General features: G+C 51.1%; 1 protein-coding gene across 4 annotated transcripts in view; it reads left to right on the forward strand.

Moving 5' to 3' along the window:
* Nucleotides 1-226: 226 nt before the first annotated feature.
* The window catches only part of ARHGEF7 (Rho guanine nucleotide exchange factor 7), a 129,162-nt gene continuing 115,826 nt past the window's right edge, over nucleotides 227-13,562 (forward strand). For 2 of the 4 annotated variants that reach the window (XM_079138295.1, XM_079138289.1), the window contains exon 1: nucleotides 227-507. In XM_079138295.1, coding sequence (XP_078994421.1) covers nucleotides 343-507 — 165 coding nt within the window. In that variant the 5' untranslated portion in view covers nucleotides 227-342. The remainder of the gene's footprint in view (nucleotides 508-13,562) is intronic. The other 2 variants (XM_079138291.1, XM_079138288.1) reach the window with 2 other exon arrangements.

Below are 13,562 nucleotides of genomic sequence, written 5' to 3' on the forward strand. Positions count from 1 at the left end.
TGCGCGGGGCGCGCGCGGGCGGGCGGCCGCGTCTTTCTTCTCCCGGCGGTGATGTCATCGGGCGACGGCGGCCGCGGCCGGGGGGCGGCGGCGGGGGCGGCGCCGGGCGCCCGCAGGTTCCTGTGCATCTAATGAAAAGGCACTTGACAGCGGGCCAGGGCGCGCGGAGCGAGCGGAGCCGAGCCGGACCTGCTGGGCCGGCCGAGCCAATCGCCGGCGCCCGGCGCCCCATGGGCGCGGAGGCGGAGGCGGCGGGGGCGGGGGCGGCCGCGGGCCGGGCCGCCGCTCCGAGGTGAACCGCGCGCGGGCCCCCTCCCTGCGCCCTGCCGAGCCGCCGCAGCGATGAATTCCGCCGAGCAGACCGTTACGTGGCTCATCACCCTGGGGGTGCTGGAGTCGCCCAAGAAAACCATCTCCGACCCGGAGGGCTTTTTGCAGGCGTCGCTGAAAGATGGGGTGGTCCTCTGCAGGCTGCTGGAGCGCCTGCTCCCTGGGACCATCGAGAAAGTAAGTGCCCCCGGCCCGGCTGGGCCGGGCCCGGCCCGCGTCCCCGGCCCCGCGCGGCCCGCGACGCGCGCAGGAGCACCTGGCGCGCGCCGGCTCGGGGCCCCGCGCGCCCTCCTTTGTGCGCGGACCGGGCGGCGCGGCTGGCGCGGGGACGGGTGGCGGGAGCTGGGGGGGGCGCCATTGTGTGCGGGACGGGCTGGGGCGGGCGGGGGCGGGGGCCGAGGCCGGGGGAGAGGCCGCCGCCCCCGGGGACGCGCCCGGTCGGGGTCGAGGGAAAGCGAGTGCCTGCGGAGAGGGGTCTGCTCCGCCCTGACGTTGAGTTGCTCCTTGGCCCTGGGAGGCTGGCTCCGCTCGCCGGCGGCGACCGGTCAGAAAAACTGTTCCAGCGCGCAGCTTCCCGCGATGGCTTTGTTCGAACGAGCTTCGTCGGTGGCATTGCAGGGGGCTCTCGCCCTTGGTCGCTTAGCGGGCCCGCCGCCGTGCGCGTTGAAAAGCTGCCGCCAGGTCGCCGAGGGCTGGGCGGGGAGCCCCTCGCTACTTCCCCACGGCGGGATGCCGCCCGCACCAGGCCGGCGCGGCGGCGCGCGGGGTTTAGAAAGCCTGCGTTCTTCCCGGCTGGCGCGGAATCCCAGATTCATTCCCCGTCGTACCGATTCCGAGCAGACGGCCCCGCTGGTGGTTCCCCTGCGGCTGGAGCGTGACCCTTGGCCGGGTCTGCCGGCGATGAAAGTTTGTTTTCGTCTCCCAGACCTCCGAGAGCAGGGCGAGGGGGTGGGACGGCTGCCGAGGACCGCGCTCCCAAGGGTGTCAAATACTGAGGGCTCGCCTCCGATTTTTTTTGGCCAATATACAGTTTAAGAAATAAGAGCAACAATTATTTAAAGGCATTAAAATATAGAATTTTAAGCACACCATAATTAGGAAGGACTATTTAATTTTTGACGGGATGTATTGGCCCCCAGGCAGGATGACAAACAATTTGTTAAAATGTTAAGTGACTTGAAAAAGTAATTTTATTCATAAGTTTGCATGTTATAGTGCTAGATTTAAAATTAGGCCAGAAAACATTTTATTTAACATGAATTTGTGTGCATACTAGTTTTAGGTATTTTTCTTACTTGGAACACATTTATGAAAACAGAATCTGCATTTTAGAATGAATAGCTGTCTTGCATGAAATAGGAATGTTGCTTGTAAATGAAACTGGTCAATAGAATGATGATTTAAGACAGGCGAAGGAGCCCCGTGTAACTTTCAGGGTACCCAGAGCCCTGTTGTCATCTGGATATTGGTACCTCTGATAATAAAAGACAGATGCTGAAAAGCCCTGAAATGCATGCTAACTTTACCAAAATAGACTAAAAAATGTTCCATTTCTAAGAGTGAAGATTTAAGGAACTTCATGTGCTGTGTTAAAAAATGTGGCCATCAAAGCATTATGTCACTTGGCATATTTCATGCCTTAATATATTGATTGGCAGACTTTGATAATCAGTTTCTTTTTTAACTTCCTGAAAGATTTTGTAGCATTCTTTTCGTCTCTAGAACAACAAAGAGAGGAATGAATAAACTGTTTAGCTTGAAGCATCCAGATTGGAACATAGCAATATTCTGAAACTATAGTCGCATGGAAATTTCTTAGGTTGAAGCCATTGTTTTGTTCCCCTGAGCCCTGATTGGTTTGTTTTAAATTGACTCTATCACAGTGAAAGTTTAACGTAAAAGCACCAATTATGGACAGAGTTACTGACGCTCTGGTTCAAAGGTAGGTTCCACGACTAAAATATTAACCATTCTCTACCTCTAAACTCTAGGTTTCAGAGTCTCCATTTCCTAAGAAGTTGCTCTTTTGTGTGCTTACAAATGTCTGCATGCAATAATGTATGCCACAAAGCACACATGCCGAATAGCTCTTACTCGAATGTGGGAATGAGAGTCTGATGCTGTTTTCCCTTAAAAAGGAACAGTTGGCAACTTAATGTCCATGCGGAATTGGAAGGGGTGCCCCAGTTGCTGGGCACACTGTGCCAGTGGTAAGCAGCCTGCAACTTCACTTTTGCAGGCCCACAGCCTGAGGCCAGCCCTAAGCCTGGGGGTAAGCACAGGATGAAGAGGCTTTCCATGTGTCTTTTATTAAGAAAACCTAATGTTTCTTCCATTATGGTCGTTGTGCTTCAGAGCAGGAATGGAGTGGAGAGGAGAGAGGACATTCACTGGGCTCCTGTGTTCTGCTCACTTAGTGTGGTGGGTTCAGGTTCCCCTGGGTGAAGTTCCTCCACTTTTCTTTCAGGGTGGAGTGGAGCCAGAGAGAGGAGGGACTTGTAAACTTGCCCTGAGCACTCTTCCTTACTGCTAGCACATCTTTCCTGTAGGGAGGAGAGTTTCCCCAGTGCTGGCGTATGACCTTGCACTTGGGTTTCTTGGGGCCAGGTTGGGCTCCCTACACTGAGGCCAAGACGTCGCTGAGCCTGGCAGCAGTAGCGTGGTTCTCAGAGGTTCACACCTCACACATCCCTGGATGATCTAACCCAAGGAGGGGAGACCTACAGGGACTTTAGAGGATGGACGTTGCTGGGAGCTTAATAAACATGTCTTGACAGGAGATCCTAATTCTCCCTGTGGGTGCAGCAGTGACCAGTTCAGCACACACAATGCAGGGTTGTGGTTCTTTCTGTGTCCCGGGAGAAGAGAGCATAGCTCCTTGTAACCCATGCAGTGTGCTCCTCAGGAGACCCGGAGCCATCAGGTTTAGAGGATGTAGTGGGAAGTCAGGCCACCCCTTGGATGTCCTGGGTGTGCACATTTGTCTCATGGTTTGGCCCCTGGAGTCTGGGATCAAGGTGTAGGTGGGGCTGTGCTCCCCTGGAGGCAAGGAAAGGTGCTCTCCAGGCCTCACGCAGGCATCTGGGGCCCCTGGCTTGCAGCCTCGCAGTCCCAGTCCTCACCGTGCTATTTCCATATGGTTTCCACACTTATCAGCTCCCCCTCGTAGAAGGACATGGTCCTGTTGGATCAGGCACCACACCACCTAGTTCAACCCTCACTGATCACCTCTGTAGTGACCTCACTTCCCAAAAGGGTTGCTTGCTGAGGTACTGGAGTTAGACTTCAATATGTGAGTGTTGGGGACCAGCCTGACCAACAGGTTGCTGAATATATTTGAGTGCAATCAACCTGCTAAGCACTTACTTGCCTCCCAGGGTGCTGTGGGAGAAAAAAACCTAAGTAACCGGTCTAGTACAGGAGAAAACACAGCTCTAAAGGTGAGAGCACTGTGAGGCAGAAGAAGCCACTTGTTGTGACGTGGTGGATGTAATGGAGGGACTGGGAGTCGAGACCAGCATTTGTGCAGGTCAGACTGGGACTCAGGCCTGGCTTGTGCATTGGAATCGGTGTTTCCCCAGCCAGAGGAGCTCTTCTGTGGGCTTGCAGAAAACCAGCAAATCGGGTGCAGCACTTTCCCAGGGGACTCAAGACTCACTTTCTGTCCAGCTAGCGAGGCTGGGGTGGGAAGAGAAAGGGCAGAAGTTAGAAAGGCCCATGGGAGACTGTGCCTTTTCATGGGCTCCTGGACCCTCGGCAGCACATGGTCAGGGATGCATGGTGACAGTTGAGGGGTCCCACCCAGAACAGGTCAGTGGGAAGGCTGTGTCCACAGGCTATTCATAGAGTTGTGTTCATGGACTGATAAACCACTCATGGCAAAGCTGGAAAGCAGATTATCTCTGGGCCATTTTTAAGATCTTTAAAACCCTGCATTCATGATTCTTGGTTATATCAAGACTCTTCTAATCAGCCTACCCCGACTAAAGCTTCAGGGTCATTCATTTTTCAACAATATAATAATAAATATTTTCTTTTTTTTTTTTTGGTCCCAAGGATTGAATCCAGGGGCACTTTACCACTGAGCCACACTTCCAGCCCTTTTTATTTTGAAACAGGGTCTTGCTAAGTTGCTTAGGGCCTTGCTAAGTTGCTGAGACTGGGTTTGAATTTGTGATCCTCCTGCCTCAGCCTCCTGAGCCACTGGAAGTACAGGCGTGTGCCACTGCACTTGGATGATAAACGTTTGCTTTTGAAGCATGTGACTTTGAAGTCCATCTAGACCCTGAGCCAGTGTTTCTTACTTGGTTTCAGGCCTGGGGAAGAGTGGAGTTGGAACTGTCTTTTGTGGGTCTCTCAAAATGAAGCAAACAAACTCAAATTCAGCTTAAACCAGGGACATCAGAAGAGACTTCCCGAGAACCAGACTGAGAACACAGCGGTGTTCCCGTTGGCATCTCACGTGCACAGGACCACACACGTGGGTGCACACAGGTGTGTGTGCACACTCACAAAGTGCGTGTGCACACACGTCTGGGTTGGTGGGTTGGGGTGCTGCCGGTGCCTGTTGTTTCAGGAGGCGTGTCACGGGAAGCACTCAGCCCTGGGAGCCGAGTCCTGCGTGTGCTGTCCCAGGACCTGGCTCTTATTCTGTGAACAGAGCCAACCCTAGCATCTGCCTGCTTTCCTCCCTTAAGCTCAACTCACCTTTCGTACATCTCTTTTAAAGAAAAGAAAAAAAAGAAAGAAACCAACCAACCAACCAACCAACCCACCAACCCACCCACCCACCCACCCGCATCCGTCCAGAGTCTCAGGCACCTTTACAAATGCCGTTTCACAGAGGCGGGCTTCGGCGGCATGCTTGGCTGCAAGTGGCGCACTGCGCCTGGAGGCAGGAAGGTCAAGCCCAGGTCTGCGACCTATGCCCAGAGGATGGGCCTGCCGCTGCCACCTGTGCTGCTTTCCGGGGAGGCTGGGTAGTGCTCCCTCAGGAGTTGCAGCCCACACTGGAAACGCATGTGGGCACAAGCACATATGGGTGCCTTGGGCCGGCAGACTGGAGGAACGGGCTGCCTGGGAAGCGTGCCCAGCCCCTCCCTGGCAGGGACGCCCCAAAGGCACCTGGCACGGGCTCGTGTTGTTGCAGAGCCGACCTCTGCTTGTCCTGGGCCTCTGGAAACCGCACGTGGCCCGTGTGTGCTGCTGCTGTTGGAGGACGGGACACCCCATGGGGCAGCAGTCCGGCTCTGGCTCCCGGGGCTTCCCTGTTGTGGCGTGGCTCAGCTTCCCGTGTACCGAGAAGCACACACATGTGTGTATGAATGGCAACTAAAGAGCCAAGCAGACGTTCGGTGGGCTCTCCTCAGTGCGCAGAGGCGACGAGTCTTGTAAACATGGCAGACGGAGCTGGAGTGGGGTGGGCCGTTCTTGTCATGGGATGTTTTCAGCTCCTGAGACTGGAATCTCAGGTGAGGGAGATTTGCCCCTGGCATCCATCACTGCAGGCAGAGAGTGGCAAGGGCGTGCCATTCCTTTGATCACACAACTCTGCCTCATGCAGTGCCAGGGACTGGTGGTCTTTAAACCACAGGTCCCTACCTGAAGACCTTGTTTGTCTTGCAGGGTTGGATAGACCTGACTTCGCTGCTGTAGTTATTTGCTGTGTGACTTCAAGTAATCTGCCTGCCTTCTCTGAGTCTGTTTCCTCCTCCTAGGAATGAAATGAATGCTATCTGCTGGTGGGAATGGCCTGTTGGGGCAATAGGGTGTTCCCACGGTCAATGAGAAGACATACTATTCTATTATTTTATCAATTGACACTGAAAACTTTTCCACTGGGTTTGGAAAGTGCTAAGCTGTGTTTTGAGCCATTCAGATCCAGGAATGTCGCTTTATTCTCACAGCAGACTCTCGTAGCTCCCTCCCCACCGGCAGACATCCCTGGTCAGTGCCAGGTCAAGGCACAGCTGCTGGGCTTGTGGAGGCTGGAGGGGCCGGAGGGTGGAGCCTGGGCACTCAGGTTTCATTCGTATAAGGTTTCATGCAGGTCAGAGGCCAGAGTGCCAGATGGGAAGGGAGGCCCAGCCAGCCTCCTCTGCGGGCTGCCCCCAGCAGCTTGCCCCCTCCCTTAGGTGTGCAGGATTAGCTTAGGGAGTTTGCCTCTCAATGCTTGTGTGCTTTCAACTTTCTTTCTGAACTCTTGATGTTTATGAGCCAAACTGGTGCCTCCCAGCCCTCTGCAGGGTGGTGTGTGTCTGGGGTTGTCTGTAGCACAGGAAGGAGGGAATGCTTCAGACACACCTATTTTAATTGAGGGCAGTGTGCGTACCTGTCATCCCAGCTACTCAGGAGGCTTTAGGCAGGAGGATTGTAAGCTGGAGGTCCGCCTGAGCAACTTTGGGAGACCCTGACTCAAAATAAAAATTAAAATGGGCTGGGAGTGTGGCTCAGTGGCAGAGTACCCCTGGGTTCAATCCCCTGTACTGCCGGGGGTGCGCCGTGTGCAGGGAGGTAGCCACACGCCTGCCTGCGAGCTGGAGTGCCTCTCCCGCCATGAGGAAGCAGGGTCTTCAGGGTGAAGTGTGTCAGTGTGAAGGGAGGCAGAGGTCACCCAGCCCGGACTCCTGGTCCGCAGACAGGCTGGCTGAAGCAGTTGTCTGGTTGGGCGAGTCGCCCCGCAGTCTAAGTAGCATTCCCAGGACTGTGAGGGAAGTGGTCCTGGGGTAGAAGACAGCCTCCTGGGACTCAGTGGAGGAGGGAGTGGCCCAGCACGGAAGTTCTCAGCTCGCCCACCTGCCATCCCTTCCATCGCTGCTCCCATCCGAGCCTCTTGGCTTCCTTCTTGGATCCGAGCTGGTCTGACTCCAGCGGCTGAAGCAGCCTGTTCAGGCCTGGAGGCCTCGAGACTTTCCACCGTTTCTCAGACCCTGCCCCACCACGAGGAGGACACAGCACGGGCCGGAAGCTGGGCCGTGGGGCCAGGCCGAGAAGAGCTGGCTCCTGGAGAGGCCGACCTGGCCAGCCGCACCCAGCAGCCTGGACTGGCTGTGTCCCAGTAGTAGAGTGTTCCCCCTCCCAGAAAACCCTGTTTCTCCTACTTTCAAATTTTCACTGATTTCTTTTGTTTTGTCTCTACTTTGACTACTATTTTTAAATTTCTAGGTGTCCTTGTTTCTCCCTCCCTTCCTTTCCTTCTCTCTCTGAATGTTTCTGTCCCTCCCAATTCTTTTTTTAAAAATATTATTTTAGTTGTAGACGGACACAGTACCTTTATTTCATTTATGCATTTTTACGTGGTGCTGAGGGTGGAACCCAGGGCCTCGCACGAGCCAGGTGAGCGCTCTGTCCCTGCGCCAGCCCTGGCCCGTCCCTCCCAGTGCTGACAGACACCTCTTGCCTCTTTCTCTGGCCCTGAATGTGGTCTGTTTTGGAGTTTGGCTTCCAGATTGGAGACTGCTCAGATCCCTGCTGAAGGCTGAAGAGCAGGTCACCTGCCCACCAGCGGGCTGGGTGGGCCTCGTGCCCCTTCAGTCACTCTGAAGCCCCTGGCAAGGGCTGCAGTCCCTCAGGGACACCTGCTGGCCTTGGCGCTCCTCCAAGCCCTAACCCACAAGTCCTAGGCTGCCTCCTTCACTTTTCCCCAGAGACTGCGTCTCAGACTCCTGCCTGGATGGCAGCAGGGTGGCCAGGAGTGCCAGGCGGGTGGCCCAGGCCTCTGTGCTGACCTCATGTGGCAGCTGGGGTGCAGGTGGACTGGCACTGCTGAGATGCTGCCAGTGTTTCCTGGTGTTCTGGAGGGACCCCTAGAGCTTTGCTCTGCTGTGGGATGCGGACAGGGAGGCCCAGGACGAGGGGAGAGGGCATGGAGGAGAGCCAGGGCGAGGTGCGTCTCCCCGAGGCCTGGACAGAGACCATGCGTGTGCCCTGCTTGCCTTCCTCTCCCTGACCCTGCGATCCCGCGATCCTGCCGAGCGAGTCGTCTGTACCTGGCTGGTCCCTGCTGCATGGTGTGCTACTCAGCGCTTCATCAGCACACTCGGGGCAGTTTTCTTTTTAAGGGGCTGATAATATTCCTGTCTTTGCTCTGAAGAATGCTACATCAGACCCTGAAAAAATGTGAGCGATGTGAGCGCAGTGGAGGCTTCCAGTGTATATGAAAGTGCTCAGGCCTCAGGCGGGAGCCACGGTCCCAGGCCGGCTTGGAGCTTGCAGCTCTTGTCACGAAGTCTGGTTCCCACAGGATGTTCTGCTGTCTTGTTTCGTACCATGCCTCTTTAGAAGGGCCCACTTTATTTATTTATTTATTTTTGCGGTGCTGGGGATCAAACCCAGGGCCTTGTGCATGCAAGGCAAGCACTCTACCGATTGAGCTATCTCCCCAGCCCTAGAAGGGCCCACTTTAGAAGATTTGTGAGTGCTGAGGCCTGCGATGGCCTTTCTCTCTCAGTTCCAAGGGTCTCACTACTAAGTGCCTGCACCAGGGACGTTCCACCACTTTCTTGTCCTTGATGGAGTTCAAGTTCGTAAGTGACTTTTAAGTGTCCATTTATAGTTAGCAGAGTTTCAGAAGCCTTTGGTTAGAGACACAGATTTTCTGAAAAAGTCAGTTGCTTTCTGAATACATGCCAAAAGATTTATGACTTTGACACTCAATTTAAGGGAGAATGTTACAGTGATTTTGACAGAAAATTAGGAGTTTCGGAAGGTTTCTGGCTCCAGCTGCCTCTGTCATGGGTGCATCAGGAGGAACAGGAGGCTGCCTGGAGCAGCCGGCCTTCCTCCAGCAGTGATCTCTCTGGTTTTTCTGTGTGCTGAAAGAATTACCTTATTTAAGATCTGTGATTATATAATTAATCCCATGACACACTGGTGCTGGTAACTAATTTCTCCTAGTGGAAACTAATGTTATGGTTACATTTATTGCTATTTTAAATGTATTTTTGTTTATTTTGGAAACAGGCTCTATTAATAGCATTTGGTCAAATTGTTTACAGACTTGTGTCAAAGGTCAGGCTTCTAGAAAGCACCACAGAGGCCACATTTTGAAGTGGCAGGAGAAGAAGATGGAGGATCGAGTATCTTCCAGCTTTATTAATCGGTGGTAAATGGAGGAGGAGGGTTCGTCACTGCACCTCTGATAAGCACATATCTCTGTGACCCTGGGCTTTGAGTCGGGCAGCAGCAAGTGTGGGTTCAGCTCGTGGCCTGTGAGCTGTGGCGCAGTGTTCTGGGAGGGAGACTCTGCTCACCTCAGCCAGGGCCAGTCTTTAGTTGTCTGCGATGGAGCTTCCACCTCAAGAAGTGGGAAGAACAAGGGCAAATTGCACCCAGAGGAAGAAGCAAGCATAATAAGGAAAGGGAAGGAAGTCTGAAAGAACATTCCTAAGAAAAATCGATATAACCAAGAGCTGGATCTTTGGGAAGAGTCAGTAAAATTGACAAGAGTCTTGCTGGACTGATGGGGAAGGAGAGAAGGCAGATGACTGATGCACAGGTGGCTGCAGATGCTGCTGCAGCAGAGGGTAACGAGCGTGTCGTCTGTGTCCCAGTGAGTTCCACAGTGCAAACGACATGGCAAATCCCTTGGAAAACCCATACCGCCAAAGCTCACTCAAGAAGAAGTGGATACCTAGAATAGTCCTGTCTGTTATAGAAATCACATTTGTAGGTAAAAACCTCTCATAAAGAAAATTCCAGGCCAGATAGCTTCCCTGGTGAATTTTGCTGAATGTTAAGGGAAAAATAAAGGCAGTTCAACAGTCTTTTCTAAAATATTGGACCTGGGGGAATATTTCTTAACTCTTTCTATGGAGTTCACCTTATCCTGATTTAGAAAAAACAAACAAACTGGCAAAGACATTGTAAGAAAGATATTATAAACCAATAACTCCATGAACATAGGTGTAAAACTTAATCAAATTGAGCATTATATGAAAAGGGTAATACATCATAACCCAGAGGGATTGATCTCAGGACAGCAAAGTTGGTTTCTCTTTTGAAAATCAGTCAATATAAGTTATGATCTTAACAAATTAAAGGAGAAAAACTACAGGATTATTTCAGTAGATGCAGAAAAAGCACTTGATAAAACCCACCATCCATTTCTGGTGAAGCTGGCAGCACCTAGTGTGGAAGATGGAACCTTCCCCCGAGACAGGCAGCAGAACCAGGATGTTCAGCCTTGCACTGGATAACTGAGGAAAGATAAGAAGAAATCAAAGGTGTCAAGGTTGGAAAGGAAGCCACAACCCGCTCTTAATACTATGCAGAAAATCGGATGGAATCTGCAAAGTAGACACCAGAATTACTAGGTGAGGTTAGCAAGGTTGAAGTACATAAGATTAATATACAAAAATCAATTGTGAAATGTAGAAAGAAAAAAAGCAATTTTTATATATAGCAAAAAGATCAGAAAATGAAATAAAAATACCATTTACAAGAGCAAAAGGAAAAGCAAGAAAAGAGAAATGATTGAGGATAAATCTTACAACAATAAGAAAGATGTGTGCTCTAGAGGTCAAATGCTCAAGGGCGACATGGCAGAAGACCTGAGACGCAGGGAGGCAGCATTGAATCAGAAGTCTTTCTGGTGCTAAGATCCGGACCCACAGTGACCTACAACTCCAAGAGAAGCACCACCAAAACCCCAGTGTTGTGTTTTTTGGCCTTGGCAAATGATTTTCTTTTCTTTCTTTTCTCTCTCTCTTTTTTTCTTTTCTCTTTTTTTTTTTTTTTTTTTTTTAAATCAGGGATTGAACCTAGGGGTTCTTAACCACTGAACCACAACCCCAACCCTTTTTATTTTTAGACAGGGTCTCGCTAAGTTGCTTAGGGTCTAAGTTGCTTAGGGCCTTGCTGAGGCTGGCTTTGAACTTGGGATCCTTTTGCCTCAGCCTCCTGAGCCACTGGGATTACATGAGTGTGTCACTGAACCCTGCTTAACATAATTCTAAACATATATGAAGATGCAAAGGACCTGGGATAGTCACAAGAACTGAGAGAAGGAAGAAGGTTGGAGGATGTGGTTTCCAGTAATTGAGGCACTGGCCTATAAGACAAAGGAATAAATCTAAAGGACAGAATGGAGTCCAAAAGTAGACCCACAAAAGACACCCGACTTTCAGCAAAGGCGCAGAAGCAATGCCCTGTTTAAAGCACACTATCTTCAGTGACAGTACCAGAATAATCAGAAACTGTATCTTAATGAACTCCAGGCTATGTGTGCCCAGCATACAGAAGTTAATTTGAAATGAATCGTAGATCTAGATGTAAAGACTAAACCATAAACTTCCAGAAGAAAACACAGAGCAAACATTTGTAACTTTGGCCAGATAAAAAAAAAAGCTGACGAATTGGACTTAATCAAAAGGAAAAACTTCTGTTCTTTGAAAGATGCTGCTAAGAGAATGAAAAGACGGTGCATAGATTGGGAGAAAATATTTGCCGATTATATAAGTATTTAAGAACTTGTATCAGAATACATAAAGAATTCCTAGACCTCAATATGGAAACAGACAACTCAGTTTAAAAAGGAAATAAATGGTTCACACAGACACTTCACCAAAGAAGATATCAAGATGTCAAATCAGCACACAAGAAGAAGCTCGACTCCATTAGTGGTGAAGCCCCAGTGAGACAGGGCTGCACACTACACACCTGCTACCACGGCTGCTGGGAAAAGCCGTCATGCCAAGTGTGGGCAAAGGCAGGAAGGGGCTGGACTCGCTGCTGGTGGCAATGTAAAATCAGATGGCACTTCAGAATACAGATCATTGCTTTCTTAAAACACTAAACATCCATATAACAAGTTTTAGCTATTCCATTTAGGTACCTGCCCAAGAAAGTGGTGTGTGTCCGTATTGAGTCTTGCACACAAATGTTCACAGCAGTTTTATTTTTAATAGCCACAAAGTAGGAACGAGCAAATGTTTCCAGCTGGCGAATGATAAATTGTGGTATATCCTTACTGTGGACGGGAGAATAGCCCAGAGCATTGGATGAGCCCCAACATTATGCTGGATGACAGAATCTAGAGCAGAGTACACCATGTGTGATTCTGCTGAGGAAGCCTCCAGAAGATGCAAGGTATCTCAGTGATGTGGGCCAGGCCTTGCTTGGGGACCTGGGATGGAGGAGGTGATTGCAAAACCAGGGGCAGCAGATGTGGTCATTGGCCTCGTGAGGGTTTCGTTAGCACATCCATGTGGGTGCTCATCAACTGCACCCTGAAAGACCAGCAGGCCGGCCGTTGTTTGTTGGTGGGGCCTCAGTCAGTCTCTGCCCTGTCATGATTGTTTTTGTTGGTATAATGGTGTTTTAACTTGTCTTACTGGCTGTCTTCTACTTTTGAACTTAATCGTGATTCTAGAAAACATGTATAGTGCACTTAAATTTTATGGGGAAAGGGATTTATTGCCAGAGACTCATCTGTTTATCTATTCATTTATTTTCTCATCAAATCTTGATTGGGTGTTTACTGTATTCCAAGAATCGTGCTTGGCCTTGGAGATTTAATGATTTGCAAAAGTAACCTAATGGTGCATTAAAGAAACGAGATGAATGATTGTGTCCCGAATGATACGTGTCTGAAGGTGAGAAATGGATTTCCAGACGTGCAGCTAAGGGACCTGCTGACCTTGGCAGATGGGGCGGGCGTGGTTTAGGGCAGGTTCATATCAATGCAGTGGCCTCTGAGTCAAGCTCTACTGGATGGGGTCTGTAATGGAGGAGGGGTGTCCATGCACTACACAGGGCTCCTGCCAGGCCTGGCTCGGGCGTTCCTGGTGTATTGGGAGTGCCCTAGAGAGGCCTGGATTGTCTAGGACTGAACAAGGATGCCAGGAGGGATTGCAGGGCAGGCAGCAGAGGGCCTGGTGGCCAGTCGTTCATAAAGCTTTCATGCTTTCCCAGGGTTTTAAGGGGAGAATAATATGGCCAGCTTCTTGTTTAGAAAACAATGCTCCAGGCCCAGTGTAGAAAATCTGATAGGATTGTTGGCAGAAAGCTGTTGGGAGTGGATCAGGTATGTGAAGAGATGAGGATAGAATTGAGAGAGGTTCCAGGAAGGAAGGTCACAGGGCCTTTGGCAGGTTGACCCGGGAAAGGCCTCTGGAGTCACCCCCAAGTCTGGCTGCACTGCAGGAGAGGTGCAGGGTCACTCTGCAGGAACCCTGCATGTGGCCTGGGCTGGTGTGTGGGGTTGTGAATGGCTTCTGTGACTTGGAGGTGTC

This window comes from Sciurus vulgaris (genome assembly GCF_902686455.1).
Source record: "Sciurus vulgaris genome assembly, chromosome: 4".
Classification (NCBI taxonomy): domain Eukaryota; kingdom Metazoa; phylum Chordata; class Mammalia; order Rodentia; family Sciuridae; genus Sciurus; species Sciurus vulgaris.